The sequence below is a fragment of the Myotis myotis genome, unplaced genomic scaffold, assembly GCF_014108235.1.
Source record: "Myotis myotis isolate mMyoMyo1 unplaced genomic scaffold, mMyoMyo1.p scaffold_m19_p_3, whole genome shotgun sequence".
NCBI classification, from domain to species: domain Eukaryota; kingdom Metazoa; phylum Chordata; class Mammalia; order Chiroptera; family Vespertilionidae; genus Myotis; species Myotis myotis.
The window spans coordinates 194,367,600-194,388,937 of NW_023416335.1; the positions used below are offsets into that span (position 1 = coordinate 194,367,600).

Below are 21,338 nucleotides of genomic sequence, written 5' to 3' on the forward strand. Positions count from 1 at the left end.
ATCATCCCCTCATCCAGGCTAGCCAGGCACCCAAGCGGGACCCCCACCCTGATCCGGGACACCCTTCAGGGCAAACCAGCCAGCCCCCACCCTTGCACCAGGCCTCTATCCTATATAGTGAAAGGGTAATATGCAAACTGACCCTAACAGTAGAAGGACTGGGAATGACTGGTCACAATGACACACACTGACCATCAGGGGGCAGACGCTCAATGCAGGAGCTGCCCTCTGGTGGTCAGGGCGCTCTCACATGGGAGGAGCTCTGCTCAGCCACAAGCCAGGCTGATGGCTCCCAGTACAGCGGTGGTAGTGGGAGCCTCTCCTGCCTCCTCAGCAGTGCTAAGGATGTCCAACTGCAGTTCAGGCCTGCTCCCCACTGGCAAGTGGACATCCCCCGAGGGCTGCAGGGCTGCCAGAGGGATGTCTGATTGCCATCTTAGGCCCAATCCCCCGGGGAGCGTGCCTAAGCCAGCAGGTGGTCATCCCCTGAGGGATCCCAGACTGCTAGAGGGCATAGACCAGGCTGAGGGACCCCTCCTCCCGCACCAAGTGCACAAATTTTTGTGCACCAGGCCTCTAGTTACAAAATAAGTGAAGTTGAAGGCAAATCAATGGAACCCATTAAACTGAAGCCAAGGGAGAAAAAAACAAGCCTCAGTGACTGTGGGACATTATCAAGTTATCTGATTCAGTGTCTGGTGAAGTCCAGCTTCCTATTCATATACATCTGTCTTCTCACTGTTCTCACATGGTGCAAGGGACCAAGGAAGCCCTCTGGGGTTTCTTTTATATGAGTACTAATCTCATTCATGAGACCTCTGCCCTCATTATGTCACTTACTAATGGCCCCCTCCCTCCATCTCATTGGGGATTAGATTTCAACATATGAATTTTGGGGAGACATGAATATTCAGTCTATGGCACCATATAAACAAAAACATCTGTGGACTCCTCTATAATTTTCCAAGTGTAAAAGGGTCCTGAGACCAAAAGTTTGAGAACGTCTCTTTAACCCTTTTCCATATACAACCTCACTCACAATATATTCCTAGTTCAACTCTGTCTTCAACACCAACATAACTCTCATTAATCAGTAGTGGGGACCATTATCAGAAGAGATGGGAAGAGAGAGATTATGAATAGTACTGTCATTTGTCTTGTAGTATGTAGCTCATCTTTCTTTTGTGAACCCTTGATATTGATTTCTATGTAGCTCTGGCCAATAAACACTTGAAATCTCCATGTGGGTAATGATACTCCTGACAACTTGGCCACAGGCATATTACTTGGAACTATATATGTCTTTCTTAAAATCTAGCCTAAATACATGGATGCTACATAGAGATTATGGGGAAGAAAAAGAAGTTCTATTACTACCTAACTATTATCCAGTTACAGAAGAAAATAATAAAATATTGTAAGATGAAAGGTAACTTAGGATATCTTTGGACAGAACTAAAACAGGGAAAGAATCACAGGACAGCATCACATTTAATTTCAAGAAAGGTGCTCTCCAGAAGAACAAAAAGGGCGAGTCTTTCAAGAGTCACTGATGAAATGGGTTTGAGATAAAGGATCCTTTGATCCTCCAGCTGATATCCAGAATAGTGCAACCCAATTTCTTATGAGAATCTTTTTTTGGCGCTCTCTAACAAAACTGTTCTCCCTAAAGTCACCACAGGGATCCTAATAGTTAAAATCAATGGTCTAACTCATACAACTTAACAAAAGGAAGATAAACAATGGACCTATATAGATACTTTTCAGAAGATGACATAAGGAAGGCCAAGAGACATATGAAAACATGCTCAAAGTCACTAATCATCTGAGAGATGCAAATCAAAACAACAATGTAGTACCATCTCACACCTGTCAGAATGGCTATCATCAAAAAATCAACAAATGGCCGAACCGGTTTGGCTCAGTGGATAGAGCGTCGGCCTGTGGACTCAAGGGTCCAGAGTTCGATTCTGGTCAAGGGCATGTACCCTGGTTGCGGGCACATCCCCAGTGGGGGGCGTGCAGGAGGCAGCTGATCGATCTCTCTCATCGATGTTTCTAACTCTCTATCCCTCTCCCTTCTTCTCTGTAAAAAATCAATAAAATATATTTTAAAAAAATATCAACAAATGACAAGTGCTGGAGAGGATGTGGAGAAAAAGGAACCATCCTTCACTGCTGGTGGGAATGCAGACTGGTGCAGCCACTGTGGACAACAGTATGGAGTTTCCTCAAAAAACTAAAAATGGAACTCCCATTTGACCCTGTGTTCCCACTTCTAGGAATATATCCCAAGAAACTATAAACACCAATCGGAAAGGATATATGCACCCCTATGTTCATAGCAGCACAATTCACCATAGCTAAGATTTAGAAACAGCCTAAGTGCCCATCAGCAGATGAGTGGATTAGAAAACTGTGGTACATCTACACAATGGAATACTATGCTGCAGTAAAAAAGAAGGAATTCTTACCATTTGCAACAGCATGGATGGAACTGGAGAGAATTATGCTAAGCAAAACAAGCCAGTCAGAGAAAGATAAATATCACATGATCTCACTCATTTGTGGAATATAATGGACAACATAAACTGACGAACAAAATCAGATCCAGAGAAAGAGAAGCATCAATCAGACCGTCAAACCTCAGAGGGAAGGTAGGTGAGGGTAGGGGTAAGGGAGAGATCAACCAAAGGACTTGTACGCAGGAATATAAGCCTAACCAATGGACACAGACAACAGGGCGGTGAGGGTATGAGTGGGGTGGGGGTGGAGCAATGGGGGGATCAGGACACATATGTAATACCTTAATCCATAAAGAAAGAAGAAAAAAATAAATAAAATCAATGGTCTAGTTTGAGACTTCATACTATTTGCTTTCTTCAACAGCTGATATAGCTGAACCAACTTTTGTTTTGTAAAACATTTTCTCTCACTTCCATGTGCTTATTCTCTAAAGCATTTTCTCCTTCTTGGTTTATCATTACTTTGTAATTTTCTTTTCTTTTTTTTTTTTTTTTAACAAATTGAAATCAATTCCTCTGAAACGAAAGACAACATATTTTTATTTTTATTTTTAATATATTTTTCACAGAGAGGAAGGGAGAGAGATAGAGAGTTAGAAACATCGATGAGAGAGAAACATCGATCAGCATCGATCAGCTGCCTCCTGCACATCTCCTACTGGGGATATGCCCGCAACCCAGGTACATGCCCTTGACCGGAATCGAACCTGGGACCTTTCAGTCCGCAGGCTGACGCTCTATCCACTGAGCCAAACCGGTTTTGGCTACTTTGTAATTTTCTTAACAGAATTTCCCACCCTTGCTTCTTATAGGAAAAAACCTCCACAATAAAACAAAACAAACAAACAAACATAAAACCACATAAAAAAAAATACCTAAAACATTAATGTCCTTCTGGATTGTGTTCTGTTTCTGGCCCTTGTCTCTTCTCCCTGAGATACCTCATTCACAGCCTTCTACCACACCCAAGCAAGCCATAATAATTCACAATCTCCAGATCCATGTTTCTGACTACTGGATATCTTTGCCTGGATGCTCTGCAGGCATCTCAAAGTTAAAATGCCCAAAGCTTATCTCTCCCTCCACCTCCTCCAAAACCTACTCCTCCTTTTCTATTCCCTATCTCACAAAGTGGTACCACTATCCACCCAGGAACCCAGGCCAGAAACCTGGGTGTCATTGTGAACTCCTCCCTCTCCACACTAAATGGCCCAGCAAGTATTCTTAATTCTATATTTCTGCAACCCAATCTCTCCTCTCTAGCACCCTAAGAGACTTCGCCTAAATTCTTATCAATATTTTTCAACAATAACATCTTAGAGAGTCTGCCCTACTATCAGGCTCTGCCATTTCTAATTCTTTCTTTAGAATAAATGACATCAGACTTGGGATTTCACTATTGAGGAAAGTTTTCAAAAAGGTTTTGAGAAATGACATACTGGGGGGGGGGGGGGGTGGTCAGGGCACAAAAGACCCATCATCTACTCTCACTGTCATTTCATCATAATAATTTTAAAGTACTGCTCAACTTCAAAAAACAGAAAGTACCAAATTCTCAAAGCAGAAAAAAGTTCTTTAAATATACTTGGCTTTATAAATGAAACAATTTTCTGGAGGGGAACCACTGTTATAGAATCTAGGCTGCCATTAGAGTCATCTTTCACAAAGCAAAAATGACTAATTTTCCCTAGCTTGAAAACCTGTTTGTATTATGTAAACATTTAAATTTATCCACATAATCTACATGCATATCATTTTACTATCTTTTAATGGCTACACAGTATGCATGGTATTGACCTGCTATTGATATATCTGTTGTCTATTTTAGGCATTTTCTTAAATATTAAAATTTAAATATCCTTTGTCACATATCACCTCAAAGCCTTACAATAAAAGCCATACTCTTTACAGTAACATAGAAGGCCACTTATAATTTGGTCATAATTTACTTTTTCCTCAGCAAGAACTTCTCCTAAGCATAGCACATTTTTTCATGCCTCAACCAGAAGCAGTTCCCTGCCCCTTTCTCCAAGAGGATATTTGGCAATATCTGCTATAGTCTGAATTGTGTCCCCTCCCAAATTCATGTGTTGAAGCCCTAAGCCCCCCAATATGACTGTATTTAGGTTATTATGTATATATATATATATATATACATATATACATCTACACACACACACACACACACAGGTGTTGGCAAAAGTAGGTTTTTAGCTGTGAGTACGTGAGCGTTAATAAAGCTATTGAAATAATCATAACCTGCTCACCCCTGTATATCATACAATTTATACATTTTAAAAGTTACATGTATAGAATTTTTAAACCATAAAGATATGAAAAAAATCCTTAGTATTTCCCTTAATGTCAAGCAATCACGCTTTCCCAATTTTTAAAACCATATTTCTTGTTAACTCATTGCCAAATGTCACATAATATATGTGTGCCTTAAATTATTTAGACCATCATATAATCTACACAAATGGAAAATTTTTAAGAATATGACTTACTAACAATAATATTAGCTAACACATCACTATTGTGTCAGACATTGTACTATCTTAAGTGTTTTTTCTCCATTTTGAAATTTAATTTCCATATCCTATTATGTGGTACTATCATTATTCTAATTTTACAAATGAGTAAACTAAAATTTGGAGAGATTGACTTGTCCAAAGCCATACCAATAGCAAAGATTTCAAAGAAAATAAGGCTAGGGGTAATTATGTTGTCCATTTTGGAATCAAAATTTTCTCAGCAAAAATACATTTTTGGACAAAATAATAAATGTGTTTTATAATAATACATTAATTTTATAATAGGACAAGTATCTCTCTAAGAGGGGAAAAAACTTGTTTTTTTCAGATTATCTAGGTAGCCACCTGAAACAAAATGACTTCATGTAATTAGCTAGCAGCTACTGGTATTGAGATAGGTGCATTTATTACAGGTTTTCTTAGATTCTTATTTAGGTTTTCAACATTTCTTACTCTTCTACCTCATTCAATTTTCTCTTGCAGAGAAAACCAAATGATGAAAATAGGAATGTCATGTACTACTATTTTAAGTACAGTTAACTTAGTTACCTCAAACTCTTCAGTGTCCTGGAAAACAATCTTCCAGCAAATATCCATTATCAAGCTTTTAAGATATGTATTGTTTTTTGCTACTACCTTAAAGTTTTGTTTCCTTGCCTCTTTTCAGGAAAGGGACAGAAGTACAGTACAATCCCTTTGCAGCAAAGAAACAATGTTTTTATTACGGCAGTTTTGCATCTTATTTTTGTCACTGAACAAACTTTACTTTGACATTGATAATTCTGTAGATCAACTTATACCTTAAGCACGCCTGTGTCAAAATTCATCTATCAAATTTACTGGTTTTGTCCTCTGGGATCCTGTGTTTCCCGGGAAAACACAGGTAGTAACCATGACCCAAGGGTTCCCATAACTTAGCGAGGACCTGAGAAGATTCACAACAAAGCTTGTAGGCTTTTTTTTTTTTTTAATGTAGCAGATTTTACTTATAAGGATGTTAAGAGCTTCTGGGAGTAGCTTTGCACTTCAACAAAGGTGAGCTTTGACTCCTCCTGAGGTTGACCAGCTACATCTTGCCCTCAATTTGAAGATCTTTTAGACCCTTTAAAAATTCATCAGCTTTGTGATAGACGAACTTAAAATAGAAAATAATAAATAAGGAAAGTATTAGCATCTTATTATTTCTTTTAAAATATATATTTTTTTATTGATTTCAGAGAGGAAGGGAGAGGGAGAATATGATAGAAACATCCCAGGCTAATGCCCTGACTGGGAATTGAGCCCTGACCTCCTGGTTCATAGGTCGATGCTCAACCACACACCAGCTGGGCTATTTTACTATTTCTTTACGTATTTGTTTCATTGGATGCTAAACTTTCTTCAGGATACAGATTTTTATCTTATTCATTCTTGCATCTTTCACCAAGAAAAAATTACTTCTGGTCTACTATCAATAAATATTGACTGAACAGATTTGAAATTTCAATTGGGAAGGCAGCATATAGAATTCTTAAACTTTTGGTGCCTGATGACCTGGGTTTGGATTCTAATTGTATTAACTTGCTGTATGACCTGGTACAAATTACCAAAACTCTCTAATTTCCTCAACTCAGACGTGGATTAAATGAGATAATGAAGGCAGAGTACTTGGCACTTCACAAGTACCCATTTATACAATGGGGAACTACTCAGCTCCTACGACCCTCTAATTTAGAGGCAGGTATTGGCGGTGAGTATAAAACACGCAGGATTCCTGTCTTCGTGGAGCTGGGGAGACAGACATAAAACAATCACACAAATGAACTAATTACACGCTGCCACGGAGAAAAGGGTTGGGAACTCAGTGAGAGGCTCCGGGGGCAGGGCCTGAATTAGGTCGCTGAGGAAGGGCTCCCCGAGGGAGTGGCGTTTAAGCTGAAACTCGAAGGACCAGGAAATTCTCTATTTCCCCATGTGCCTCACCTCTCTTTAGTCTGGCTTCCATCTGTCCACCTAAACAGCTCTTGCTAAGGCCCCCAACGGCTTCCCTCTGACATTTTTCTGTCCTTTTACTTGACCTTTTCGTAGCATTCAACGCAGTTGACCACTCCCTTGTAGAGACGCGGTCCTCCCTCGGCTTCTCTATAGTAAGCGCCTCCTCATCTCTTTCTCCCTTTGCAGGTTCGTCTCCTTAGTGCCTGGACGGCCTCGCCGCGAGCCGTAATTGTGAGTAATAGCGCAGCCCTTTTGAGTCATAAGGAGTGTGTACAAGTGAGCACATCTCCCAGCCCCTCTTCTCGCTTTCAGGGCGCTTTATAAAACCGCGAATATCAAACTTTTCGGCTCCAATAGAGACTCGCTTTTCTCTGGCAGACGGCACCTGCCCACCGGCACAAGCATCCAACAGGACCCCAAGCCGGCAGATATGCCCCGGGAATGAATGCCTGAGGCGCGGGAGGAGGCGGGTGTCGGGCCTCGCACCAGCCAACCGCTGCCAGGCCCGCCTCCGCCACGTTTCAGACACCGCCGCCGCCGCGCCGCGCCCCGCCGGAGGTGAGCCCGCCCCGCTTCCGCAAGCGCCCCAGGCCTTCCAGTCCTCCACCGTCCCAGCATTCCCTGCGCCCCACCGTACAGAGCGGCTTCCGGCGTCGGTGGTGGAGGTGGGTGAAGAAGGAGCGGGCTCTCGCCGCTCGCTCTCACTCCCTCGCGCTCTCTCGGGCAACATGGCGGCCGTGGAGGAGGCAGCGTCCTCCGGGAGCCTCCTGAATGGCGACCTGGATCCGGACGACAGGGAAGAGGGAGCTGCCTCTACGGCGGAGGAGGCAGCCAAGAAAAAAAGACGAAAGAAGAAAAAGAGTAAAGGGGCTGCTACAGGTAAAGCGAGTTTTATGTTTTTCCCAGGGATGGCCGAACGACTCGGCTCAGGCCCGGCGTGGGTGTCAGGGACCGGGGACTCGGAACCCTGGAGTGGACTGATTCCCGGGACTGAGCGCGTGGCGAGGCCGGGCTACAGAGTCTCAGCCCCGCGGGGAGGCGGCTTCTCCTCCCGTGGGACTGGAGAGCTGGTGGAAGCGTGGGGAGGGAGAGCGGGGTCGGGTCGCTCAGCTTCCCTTGCGGAGCTCGCTCTGGGGTCGGTAGGCCGGGAGCCCCTGAGTTGCCAGAACTCGACTGCCACGCAGACTGTGCAGCGGCCGTGAAGCCGTGCACCGCGCCCAGCCCTACCTACCATCTTCCTCGCGGTTTGGCTTCCTGAAAAACCTGCTTCTGACCCGCGCTGCCCGCCGCCGCTTTGCTGGAGCATCCTGGTACTCACTTTCGCAGACGGTGCGGGTGAAGTGGACAAGTCCGAGCGCCTGGACCGCGCCTCACCCCGCCACCCCAGTTTACAGAGGGATTTTTGGTGCGGGCTTCACTTTTGGGGGTGTGTGTATGCCCACGCGCTCATGTCACTGAGTTGTAATTGCAGAATGTGGGGCGGGAGGGCGGGTGTGTGTGCGCGCGCGCGCGCGAATTTCCACTCGTCTAATCCCACGGCATCATCAAGCGTTAGGGTTTTGGGCCTGAATTATAATGGCATTGCAGGCGGTCTAGATAGAGGATGCATTCTGTGGCTCAGAGCCGAACTTCTCCAAATCCACTGGTAAGGCAGGAAAACAGCTAAAAACTTAACACTTGGGTTATATTAAGAGTTATTTTATTTTGAGAAGTCAGTGTGTTTTTGTTGCACTAGGTCTTTCATTTTAGGAAAAATTATTTGCACCTGTTTCGTTTTTAGGAAAAAAAATATCTCTACCTGTGAAAGCCATAGAAAGAATGAAAGAAAAATGGAGAGGCCAGAAGTGATGAGCGTGGAGTTGAGAGAGGCTGGAGAGGGTTAACCTGTCTGAAATGTTGATTAGATGGGAGTTGAAGAGGGAGAGTTGCAGGTGCTGAGACACTCCCAGAACACAAGTTGATCCCAGGACACAGGCTAGTTAGTGGCTCTTCCTGGCTTTCAGATGAAGTCCAAGCTCTTCAGTTTGGTCTTTAAGGTGTGTTCAGCAGACTGACCCTAATACATGTTTAGCAGGACATTCTCAATAGGAATGTTCTACAAAGGCCAAAATGTCACGTTATTATGTACTACCTCATATTACTGTCTTTCTGCACACGCATATTCCTCCTCTAGCTAGATTATAATCACTGCCAGAGCAGGGGCCTGGTCTTATGCTTAGCTGTTCAAGAATTTTTTGTTTTAGTAATGGAATGTCTTTTTCTATTTATTTTGATTTTACCTAGAGCCCAGCTTGACAACTTTTTTTCTTCAGGAATCCCTGAAGGCCCCCAGTGTCCCACAGAAATCCTCTTCTTCACTAAGGTCTTCAGCATTTATTGCCTATCTTAAGTACCTGTTTGGTTAGTAAAGTATTTGTTGTAGTTTAATTGTTAAATACTTTAAAAAGTTAAAACTACTTAAATATAGGGACCAACTCACACTTTTGCATAACCTTTAGCTGCTATCACAGAGAATGTATTTTGTTGAATGGACAATACTACTTAGATTTGGGAGACTTTTCTTTGTCATTAAATAAATTCTGTTAATGTTCACAATAATGTTTGTTTTTGTTTCCTAAACACCTATCAGGAAAGGACTTGTGTGTTCTTCACTATCTGTAGAACATATTCTAGTGTTAAAGTATCTTTATTAGATTTGATTTATGCTATTATATTTGATTAGCAGGGCAACAGGAACCTGATAAAGAATCAGGAGCCTCAGTGGATGAGGTAGCAAGACAATTGGAAAGACAAGCATTGGAAGAGAAAGAAAGAGATGATGATGATGAAGGTAAATGATTAATTTGGTGTTTGTGGTTATAAAAGCAAGAAAATACGACGTTCTTTAATCATTTTTTTAATCCTCACCCAAGGACAGGGGTCCTCAAACTACGGCCTGCGGACCACATGCAAATACAAATATTGTATTTGTTCCCGTTTTGTTTTTTTTACTTCAAAATAAGATATGTGCAGTGTGCATAGGAATTTGTTCATAGTTTTTTTTTAAGCCATAGTCCGGCCCTCCAACGGTCTGAGGGACAGTGAACTGGCCCCCTGTTTAAAAAGTTTGAGGACCCCTGCCCAAGGACATGCTTTTATTAATTTGAGAGAGAGACAGACAGAGAAAAACATTAATGTGATGTAAAAGTGAAACATTGATTGGTTGCCTCCCACGTGTCTTCAATCAGGGCTCAAACTCCCAACCTGTGCCCTGACTGGAAATGGAATCTGCCACCTTTCGGTATATGAGACTATGCTCTAACCCAGTGGTTGGCAAACCCCGGCTCTGAGCCACAGGCGGCTCTTTGGCCCTTTGAGTGTGGCTCTTCCACAAAATACCACGTGCGGGCGCGCACGTACAGTGCGTTTGAAAATTTGTGGCCCGTGTGCAGAAACAAGTATACAAGACGAGTGTGGATGGGAGCGTTGGAAGGGTCGACCTCAGCGAACGTACCTCAATCAGATTGAGGACGTTTTTAGCAAAGGCCAGCTTAGGGGTACCCTAATTAAGTTAATAACAATGTATCTACCTATATAGTTTAAGTTTAAAAAATTTGGCTCTCAAAAGAAATTTCAATCGTTGTACTGTTGATATTTGGCTCTGTTGACTAATGAGTTTGCCGACCACTGCTGTAACCAATTGAGTCACACTGGCTAGGGCAGGGGTGGGCAAACTTTTTGACTCGAGGGCCACAATGGGTTCTTAAACTGGACCGGAGGGCCGAAACAAAAGCATGGATGGAGTGTTTGTGTGAACTAATATAAATTCAAAGTAAACATCATTACATAAAAGGGTACGGTCTTTTTTTTAGTTTTGTTCATTTCAAACGGGCCGATCCGGCCCGCGGGCCGTAGTTTGCCCACGGCTGGGCTAGGGCATGACGTTCTTTAAACAAAATCTACTTATTGTCCATATAGTCTATTATTTTCTGACTTCTTAATTGACAATAAAATAAAACCTCAGTGTCACAGATACAAAGGGAAAGAAATTTATTAGCAACTCTTTAAAAAGTTGGATATGTTGAATGATTGCTCAAACAGTACAGTTCTCAACTTTTTTTTTTTTTTTAAATATATTTTATTGATTTTTTACAGAGAGGAAGGGAGAGAGAGAGAGAGTTAGAAACATCGATGAGAGAGAAACATCGATCAGCTGCCTCCTGCACATCTCCTACTGGGGATGTGCCCGCAACCCAGGTACATGCCCTTGACCGGAATCGAACCTGGGACCTTTCAGTCCGCAGGCCGACACTCTATCCACTGAGCCAAACCGATTTCGGCCAGTTCTCAACTTTTAAAAATATACTTGGGCCCTAGCTGATTTGGTTCAGTGGCTATAGCAGCCATGGGCAAACTATGGCCCTCGGGCCGGATCGGCCCGTTTGAAATGAATAAAAAAGAAAAAAAAGAAAAAAAGACCGTACCATTTTATGTAATGATGTTTACTTTGAATTTATATTAGTTCACACAAACACTCCATCCATGCTTTTGTTCCGGCCCTCCGGTCCAGTTTAAGAACCCATTGTGGCTCTTGAGTCAAAAAGTTTGCCCACCCCTGGGCTAGAGCCTCAGCCTGTGGACTAAAGGGTCCCGGGTTCAGTTTCAGCCAAGGGCACATGCCTGGGTTGTGGGCTGGATCCCTAGTAGGGGGCATGCAGGAGGCAGCCAATTGATTTTTTTTATCATATATATATATATATATATATATATATATATATATATATATATATTTTAATGTATTTGGTAAAAGGCCAAGTGGTGGGTATTAATAGGATAAAATTGAAGGGTTGTTTATTTAACTTTTATTTAACTAACATTTATTGAACAACTAATATCTACTATCCTAGGATACTTTCACATGCATTCGTATTTTACCCATGCAAATAAAGTAGTTGCTCTTCTCAGGAAATTATATGATTTTCCCAATGTGATACAGCTAGTATGTGTAGAATAGAACCAGAATTTCAAACCTAGCACTTGACTCCAAGTCTATTCCTTTCACTCTCTGTACCAAAGCTGCTTTTTTTTTAATTCTCAAAGGAGCATATTGGAGTGCTTCTGAACTCTATTATAAATTCCCTGATCCTAGTTCCTTGTGGTATTTTGGTGCTGTTAGATTTGTGTAAACATGGCAAGTCTTAGAATTATAGGAATTGATGCTATCGGTAAGACAGTGGAGGGAGTCATTAATTAAAAGAACTGTTCTATAGCATCTTTTGGCAGAGGGGGAGAGAGGGCTTTCCCATTCTCAATTATTTACTGTTTTGACCTATTGCTATACCTCAAGCACTGCCAGCTTGAGTTTTTGCCTTTCAATCCTTAAAACAAATACCTGCTATATTTTAATTATTGTGTTAGGGTAATGCAGAGCAGTTGTTTTTTTCCTCTAGATAGGTATGTTCTGCCTTCAAAAAGCTTACAGTCAAAATTTGGTTTAAAAAGTGCCAAGATTACAGGGAATAGTTGGCTTTTTGACTTCTTTGAGCAAACCTCTTGTTCATTCTACCTTTCCTTATGCTTCAGATTAAGAACATATTTTGAGCTCTTAAGAAAGGGTTTTTTGTTTTGTTTTTTAATATATTTTTATTGATTTCACAGGGAAAGGGAGAGGGAGAGAGAGATAGAAGCATCAGTGATGAGAGAGAATCATTGATTGGCTGCTTCCTATACGCCCCCCGGATCAAGCCCACAGCCTGGGCATGTGCCCTTGACTGGAATCAAATCTGGGACCCCTCAGTCCGCAGGCTGACGCTCCAGCCACTGAGCCAAACCAGCTAGGGCAAGAAAGGGTTTTTTTTTTTTTTTTTTTTTAAATATATTTTATTGATTTTTACAGAGAGGAAGGGAGAGGGATAGAGAGTTAGAAACATCGATGAGAGAGAAACATCGATCAGCTGCCTCCTGCACACCTCCTACTGGGGATGTGCCCGCAACCCAGGTACATGCCCTTGACCGGAATCGAACCTGGGACCTTTCAGTCCGCAGGCCGACGCTCTATCCCACTGAGCCAAACCGGTTTCGGCAAGAAAGGGTTTTTTAAATTCAAAGTAATATAATAAGTTGCTGTAGACCTTTTTTTTTTTTTTTTTAATATATATATATTTTTTAAATATATTTTATTGATTTTTTACAGAGAGAAAGGGAGAGAGATAGAGAGCCAGAAACATCGATGGGAGAGAAACATCGATCAGCTGCCTCCTGCACATCTCCCACTGGGAATGTGCCCGCAACCCAGGTACATGCCCTTGACCGGAATCGAACCCGGGACCTCTCAGTCCGCAGGCCGACGCTCCATCCACTGAGCCAAACCGGCTCCGGCTTTTTTTAATATTTTATTGATTTTTTACAGAGAGGAAGGGAGAGGGATAGAGAGTTAGAAACATCGACGAGAGAGAAACATCGATCAGCTGCCTCCTGCACACTCCCCACTGGGTATGTGCCCGCAACTAAGGTACATGCCCTTGACCGGAATCGAACCTGGGACCTTTCAGTCCACAGGCTGACGCTCTATCCACTGAGCCAAGCCGGCCAGGGCGCTGTAGACCTTTTATATGTAGAATATCACAGTACTGATCTTGAGTGTGCCTAGTTCCATTGCACCTCTACAAAGTTGTGTGACTCTTGGCATTGAAGGGGAAACTTTTGCTTGTCAGATTGGAAATCTTCAATGTATTAAAGAAGATTTTAGTTTTCTCCAATTTTAATTGTTTTTCCAATTCATTTCAGTAATCAGTTTCAACCAGTAGTACTAATCTGGTGTGAGAAGTCTTTGAGTGGATGGAAAGCTATTGTTTCAGAATCTTTGTTTTAAGGAAAGCTGGTGGTAGAGAGACAAAACCTAGAGGTGAAAAGATAAGCTACAGTTAAGTTTATTGGTATTTGGAGATGGAATTGGCTGAATGCTGAAGAAGTCTCATTAATTAAGAGAACTACTCTACAGCATCTTTTGGTAGAGGGGAGATAGGGCTTTCCCATTCTCAATTATGGGACTTGAATAAAACCAAACAGAAGGAACCATTTGGGGGTGGGGAGGGCGGGTGGAACAATATTGTGAAAGTCTTCAGAGTCTAATGAACAATGCATACTGGTCATATAAGATCCATTGAGGGAGGCTTTGAGCACTTTTATAAGAAGAATGTTATGAAAAAAAATTTCATATATAATCTTCATATATATTCACAATTGTTAAAAAAGAGGGTATATATAGGAAAGATAGGAAGATCATTTTGGAGATCACAACAATAGTTTATGCCTGTGGTATTAAGTTGGTGGTTATAAATGAGAATGAGAGTGAAATATTGACGATCAACTGCCTCCTGCAAACCCCCCACCAGGGATCAAGCCTGAAACCAGGCATGGCAACCTTTGGTGCACAGGACAATGCCCAGCCAACTGAGCCACATTGGCCAGGGCTCAGGGTAATACTTGTGAGAGTCATCAGTTGTATATATATCAGTAGTTCACTACTTTTTTTTTGCTGAGTAGTATTTCAAATTTGTTTATCCATTTACTGGTTGATGGATATTTCTAGTTTTTGTCTATTTCAAATAAAGTTACTGTGAACATTTGCATACAAGTCTTTGTGTAGACATTTTTGCATTGCTCCTGGGTAAATAAATACCTAGGAGTAGGGTTGTGGGTCATATATTAAGTGTATGTTTAATCTCATAAGAAACTCTTCCCAAATGTCTACCATTTTTCATTCCTGTCAGCAGTGGTGGAGAGTGCCAGGTTCTTTGTATTCTCATAAGCACTTGGTATTGTTAGTTTAAAAGTTTTAGCTTTTGTAATAGGTGTGTGGTGGTATGTCATTATGGTTTTCATTTGCATTTCCATAACTGATGATGGTGAACATCTTTTCATATTTTTATTTGCCTTTCGTGTATCTTTAGTGAAATGTTTTCCTCTTTTGTCCGTTTTTCAATTAGATTATGGCAGCGGTTCTCAACCTGTGGGTCGCGAACAATGAAAATATATCCTGCATATCAGATATTTACATTATGATTCATAACAGTAGCAAAATTACAGTTATGAAGTAGCAACAAAAATAATTTTATGGTTGGGGGTCACCACAACACGAGGAACTGTATTAAAGGGTTGCGGCTTTAGGAAGGTTGAGAACCACTGGATTATTGTCTTAGTGAATTATAGTTTTTTATATACTCTTGATATAAGTTCTTTATCAGATACATATGTTTTACAGATATTTTCTCCCATGCTGGTATTGTTTGCAACAGAAAAGTTTTCAGTTTTGATGAGGTCCAAGTTATCTATTTCTTTTCCTTTATTAGTCATGTTTTTTTTTTTTCGTTCTATCCAAAAAGCTAAATAATTACTATTATGAAGATTTTTCTCTTACGTTCTCTTAAGTTTTATACACTTTTCACTGTTATATTTAGGTCTATAGTCTATTTAAAATTAATTTTTGTAGATAGTGCAAGGTAGAGATTAAGGTACCTTTTTTGCATATGGATGTCCAACTGTCATTCAACAAATATTAATTGATTTGGACACAAATAAATATGAACAGTTTCTGCCTGTTAAGAATATCCTGGGATGCTGTAAAAGAAAAACATCTAGAAACCAAATTGCAGCATGGTATGTTGGGTGGAATTATAAGCATATTTAGTTTAATATTCAGATCTTGGCTCTACCACCATCCTGGCACCAGGGTTCAATAAATGGTGGCTTGTATACTTCTTGAAGCATTTTAGGTTGAGTCTAGTGCAACCGTGGGCAAACTACGGCCGTTTGAAATGAATAAAACTAAAAAAAAAGACCGTACCCTTTTATGTAATGATGTGTACTTTGAATTTATATTAGTTCACACAAACACTCCATCCATGCTTTTGTTCCGGCCCTCCGGTCCAGTTTAAGAACCCATTGTGGCCCTCGAGTCAAAAAGTTTGCCCACCCCTGGTCTAGTGTATGTAGCAGTATGCTAGACATTAAATGTTGTTCCAGAGCAAAGGCTATCTTGTTTAATATTCTGTCCCTTTTGCCTCTCACTTAAGAACCCAGATACATTTGTTGGATGAAAGGTTACAGTTAAAATTGTAGTGCAGAATTATATGAATTGATTGTCTGACACATGAGGAAAACGAAAATTGTGTTTCCAAAAGATTCCCATGTTATTTTTGTTAGGCTTTTGCATCTTCAAACCAGTAATGAGTAAGTCAAGCAAAATTTGTGTTTGTTATTTTAGAGCAGTGGTTCTCAACCTTCCTAATGCTGCGACCCTTTAATACAGTTCCTCATGTTGTGGTGACCCCCAACCATAAAACTATTTTCGTTGCTACTTCATAACTGTAATTTTGCTACTGTTATGAATTGTAATGTAAATATCTGATATGCAGGATGTATTTAGGCGACCCATGTGAAAGGGTCGTTCGACCTCCAAAGGGGTCGTGACCCACAGGTTGAGAACCGCTGTTTTAGAAGCTCAAACAAAAGGAACTGAAATTTTGTAAGTCAAATTTTGGCAATTTCCTAACACTCAATCCAGCGGTCACTACCATTGGTGGTCTGAGAGGTCCGAAAGGTTGGGATCCGCTGACTCAATCCACTTAAAGCATTATATCATTCTTCCTCCTCCCTCTTTGCTAAACTACTGTTTCCTGTTTCTCCATTGGGCAAAAATAAAAATAAGATAAAATAGACCAAAAGAACACTTTTTTATTGAATAGACTAAATATTTACCACATGCTAAGGCACTTTTCTTAAGAAATGGTTCCTCTAGCCCTTGAGAAACTTACAAATGAATAAGGGGTCAGTGTAAACCAGTGATTATAATGTTTTGTGATAATTATAATAGAAGAATATAGTAGGTAGCATGGTGAGATAATTTCTGTTATGGCTCCTGCCTGTCAGCCCGGGAATAAAAATGGAGCTCTTTAAGCAGAAAAATGTAAGTAGTCATTTGATACTGTTTTATGGGTGTGGATTTCACTATCTAAAATAATTGATGTTAGATGAATTACTGCCACGAGGTAAAACATTTAAAAGAATACTATAGGGGGAAACATACTATTAAACTGTCAACTTCTAATTAAGTCAGTATTCTATTTATCCGTCATAGCAGTGTGACTTGTGGGTAGATTAGCGTACTTGAGAAATAATTGTTGAAATTTATTAAGTAGCATTTTTAGAAATTCAGACGCTTAAGTCTATGTTTTATACCTTTACTTAAAATGTTTTAAGTCACTTTTTAATCTTGATCATAATAATATCCTCTATAATTTCTCAGAGTTCAAGGGTATGAGCATGGGCTTCATAGAAGGTTGTTATAAAAACTGGCAAGCAGATCTTGGCTGGTTTGGATACTTTTCTGCCAACTATTTTTTGAAATAGTTCTTGACTTTTATTTTTAGGCATCAGAGAATCTGAGAACTCTGAAACTAGGAAGTGTATAATATGCCCTCTTTTTTTGCATACAATTTGACTCAGAAGGAGAACACTTTGTTTAATCACAACTATGCAGGATAAAATAAAATGCAAGACCCCAAATACCCGCACTGGGTTATATTTTTGGTCCAATTCTGCCATTTACCAGTTGGGATTATCTTAGGCATGTCCCTTAAACACTCCTTGTTACCTTATAGGGTTGCTTCCAGGATCACATGTGGTCATGAAACACAAGTGTTTAACTGCAAAACATATGTAAATTGTTAACTAGTATTTTAGCTGAAGTCACACAGTTGTTATTGGTATTAAACTAACACTAGTTATTTTTCCTAGTTTTTAAAAAAAGATGTCTTTTAATATATTTTTATTTAAAAATACCTTATCAGCCCTGACCGGTTTGGCTCAGTGGATGAAGCATCGGCCTGCGGACTGAAGGGTCCCAGGTTCGGTTCAGGTCAAGGGCATGTACCTTGGTTGTGGACACATCCCCAGTTAGGGGGTGTGCAGGAGGTAGCTGATCAATGTTTCTCATCAATGTTTCTAACTCTCTATCCCTTTCCCTTCCTCTCTGTAAAAAATCAATAAAATTAAAATACCTTATCAGCGTTTCTTTTAATAGAGTAAGTCAAACTAAAGGGAGAGGGAGAGAGAGATAAAAACATCAATCATGAAAGAAAATCATTGATCAGCTGCTTCCTGCACACCCCCTACTGGGGATTAAGCCTGGCACCTGGGCACATGCCCTGACCAGGAATCAAACTAACCTCCTGGTTCATGAGTCAGCACTCAACCACTGAGCCACATCGGCCAGGCAGTTGACTAGTGCTTTTGATTACACAAGTCAAATTCTGATACTTAAAGCTAGCAATATAAGAAATCATAAAAGTATTAGGTCAACTTTGTCATATGCTATTTCAGATGCAGTGTATATGTCTATACACCTGACTGCTTGCTTCTTCCTTCGGTTTAAATGAATATGCATTTGAAATTGTCTTTTCTTAGATGGAGATGGAGATGGAGATGGAGATGGAACAACTGGAAAGAAGAAGAAAAAGAAGAAGAAGAAGAGAGGACGTTAGTGTCTTAAGTTAATCTTACTTGACTGGTTATTAATCAGTGGGTTTGAAGTTGCTTAAGATCTTGGGGTATGTCAGGGAAATAAATTTAGGCTTACTAGAGGTAGGATTTAGTGATATAAATATTTTTCAAGTACTTTGGTGTAACAATCTTGATGTCATTTTTTTTTAGCTGATATTCAGCTAAAGGATATTAATAATAGATTGGTTGAAGTTACTGCAGTTAGGGATGAAGTCTTAAAATCTTGAATAATTCAAATAATGAGTCTGGGGATGACTAAAGTACTACTGTGTGGTAACAGGGTAAACAAATTTTGCAGTTCACCTGCCAGCTTTGAAATTGTGAAATTCTTAATATTTAATGAAGAGCCCCATTATTTAAAATTTGTGCATATGGTGAAATTCTATTAATAATGTTTATATTACACTTATTTCAGATTTACTTAAAATATCATCCTACTTGTGTTTGTTTTTGAAAATGGCATAATCAAACACCTTCAGGGACCTAAAACTCTATTAGGCAGACTAAAGAGGATGACTAAAGAGTATTGGGGAATAAAAGTTGGGTTGAAAATCAGAACAGTTATTATCTTAGACGAGCCAGCCCCCTTGAACTATTGGGAGCCACTGAGTTCTGGTTATATCTTTTAAATCTTTCAGGCTAAAATTTTATGAATCAGAATATTGGGGACTTGACTTCCCTTTTTATCTCTGTGTTGCAAGAAATACTTAAATTATTGTTTAAGAAAGATAATGGCTCTGCCAGCCATTTTCCTGATCTGTCTCCAGGTAGAGATGGGATAGTCTTCTTCCTATTAGGCATGCAGCCATGTTAGATCCTTCTATTCAAAGATGTCAGTCCTGCCCCTAGTGTAGTCTGTATTTAATGAACATAGGTTACTTGTATTCCAGAAATCTTCTAGAGATTATGATATCATATTTCTTCAATTCAGAAATTGTTAGAAGTGTGCCCGTGAGACGTATTACCTGACAATGGCTTGAGATAATATCTATTTCTCTAAATACTCTAAAATTGTTCCCTAGTGAAGGTACATAAACGGGGAAGAGTGTTAAGGGGCTGCCTTGTATTTGCTCTTGGTAGAATTCTTCCACTGCCACCAGCCTTTATTGTGCCTCCTCTGAGGATATTGTTGAACTTACTGTTATATTTCTTTATGAGCACTCTCAAGAGAGAGTTTTTTGTCTGGTCTTAATGTTAGGAATAATTGCGCTTTTCCTGAGTAATGACTGTGTTTCATCTCAGAAACATGAACTATGCAAATAACCTAGAGGTTTTTTATGTTTTGTTTTTTATTTTTTTATTCTAGAAGGCCTAGAGCCAAATCTGTGGTTTTGTATTGGCCTCATTTCAGGTTCTGTTTTATGTTCTTACCATGTTTTGATTTTTGCTCTCTCGTTTACTTTGATGCCTCTAATTTCTGTTCTTTAGATATTCTTGTAGACCAGTGGTTCTCAACCTTCTGGTCCTTTAAATACAGTTCCTCATGTTGTGACCCAACCATAAAATTATTTTCGTTGCTACTTCATAACTGTAATGTTGCTACTGTTATGAATCGTAATGTAAATATCTGATATGCAGGATGGTCTTAGGCGACCCCTGTGAAAGGGTCGTTCGTCCGCCAAAGGGGTCGCGAACCGCTGTTGTAGACTATCATTAATCACTTCTGGAATAAACCAAGTAATGTACAAGGGCAGTTTATTATCCTCATCTAGAAAGTGAGAGAATTATAAGTAATAGTTAATGATAACTGTAGTACAGATTATTTTAATTATCCATTGTTTTAGATTAGTGGTCAGCAAACCGCGGCCCTTTGGCCCTTTGAGTATGGCTCTTCCACAAAATACCACATGCGGGCCCGCACATTCAGTGCAATTGAAACTTCTGGCCCATGCGCAGAAGTCGGTTTTCAGCCTGGGCGAGCCTATTTTGAAGTGTCGTTAGAAAAAGTGGGGGGTGTTGGTCGGGTGACGGGAGACGCAGCGCACGTTGGCCGCGGGATACACAGCTCGGGGGAGGTACATTGTTTTGAGGTACGTTCGCTGAGGTTGACCCCTTCCAACTCTCCCATCCACACTCATCTATCTGAGACAAGTATACAAGACGAGTGTGGATGGGAGAGTTGGAAGGGGTCGACCTCAGCGAACGTACCTCAATCAGATTGAGGACGTTTTTAGCAAAGGCCAGCTTAGGAGTACCCTAATTAAGTTAATAACAATGTACCTACCTATACAGTTTAAGTTTAAAAAATTTGGCTCTCAAAAGAAATTTCAATCGTTGTACTGTTGATATTTGGCTCTGTTGACTAATGAGTTTGCCAACCACTGTTTTAGATAATTGAATATAGTACATTATAATTTTCAAAGGTTGTACAAAATTTCATCTGGTTCTTCATCTTGTAAATAAGGAAACAGGCTTGGCACATTTAGCCATTTGTCCAAGTCACAGTTAATAAGTGGTAAAGGCTAAACTTCAACTCTGATTGATATTTTGATTATAGATTTTTTATGTTTTCTCTAATTATCTCTTTGAATCCTTTAATTTGTGGACAATATAAAAAGCATCTTTATCAGATTTGTAGATGAGATGAAGCTGAGGGTGATGAGATAATACTTTGGTTCACCCAAAATGAATGTTGGGAAGATATTGACTGCCTCTGGAGTGCAGTGCCAAATGTCAGGAGTTTAAAACGGGATTATTAAATTTTACTGTAAAGCTAAATTAGATGACCTCTAAGATTTTTTTAAATTTTAAATTCTAATATTCT

General features: G+C 40.3%; 2 protein-coding genes and 1 long non-coding RNA gene across 10 annotated transcripts in view; 2 read left to right on the plus strand and 1 right to left on the minus strand.

Moving 5' to 3' along the window:
- LOC118651595 (uncharacterized protein C3orf20-like) overlaps positions 1-3,019 on the minus strand; it is a 104,123-nt gene extending 101,104 nt beyond the window's left edge. For 4 of the 6 annotated variants that reach the window (XM_036300906.1, XM_036300905.1, XM_036300900.1 and 1 more), the window contains exon 1: positions 2,807-3,018. The gene's annotated coding sequence lies outside the window, so the exon portion shown is untranslated. Of the gene's footprint in view, positions 1-2,474; positions 2,515-2,806 lie in introns of those variants that run through there. The other 2 variants (XM_036300902.1, XM_036300901.1) reach the window with 2 other exon arrangements.
- A 4,635-nt stretch (positions 3,020-7,654) lies between these two features.
- The window catches only part of METAP2 (methionyl aminopeptidase 2), a 36,322-nt gene continuing 22,638 nt past the window's right edge, over positions 7,655-21,338 (plus strand). The window contains exons 1-3 of one of the 3 annotated variants that reach the window (XM_036300910.1): positions 7,655-7,912; positions 9,756-9,863; positions 18,479-18,550. In XM_036300910.1, the coding sequence (XP_036156803.1) occupies positions 7,762-7,912; positions 9,756-9,863; positions 18,479-18,550 (331 nt within the window). In that variant the 5' untranslated portion in view covers positions 7,655-7,761. The remainder of the gene's footprint in view (positions 7,913-9,755; positions 9,864-18,478; positions 18,551-21,338) is intronic. The other 2 variants (XM_036300911.1, XM_036300912.1) reach the window with 2 other exon arrangements.
- On the plus strand, positions 8,322-9,434 carry LOC118651597. The gene is made up of 2 exons (XR_004966301.1): positions 8,322-8,459; positions 9,317-9,434. It is a non-coding gene; the product is annotated as an uncharacterized LOC118651597 (long non-coding RNA).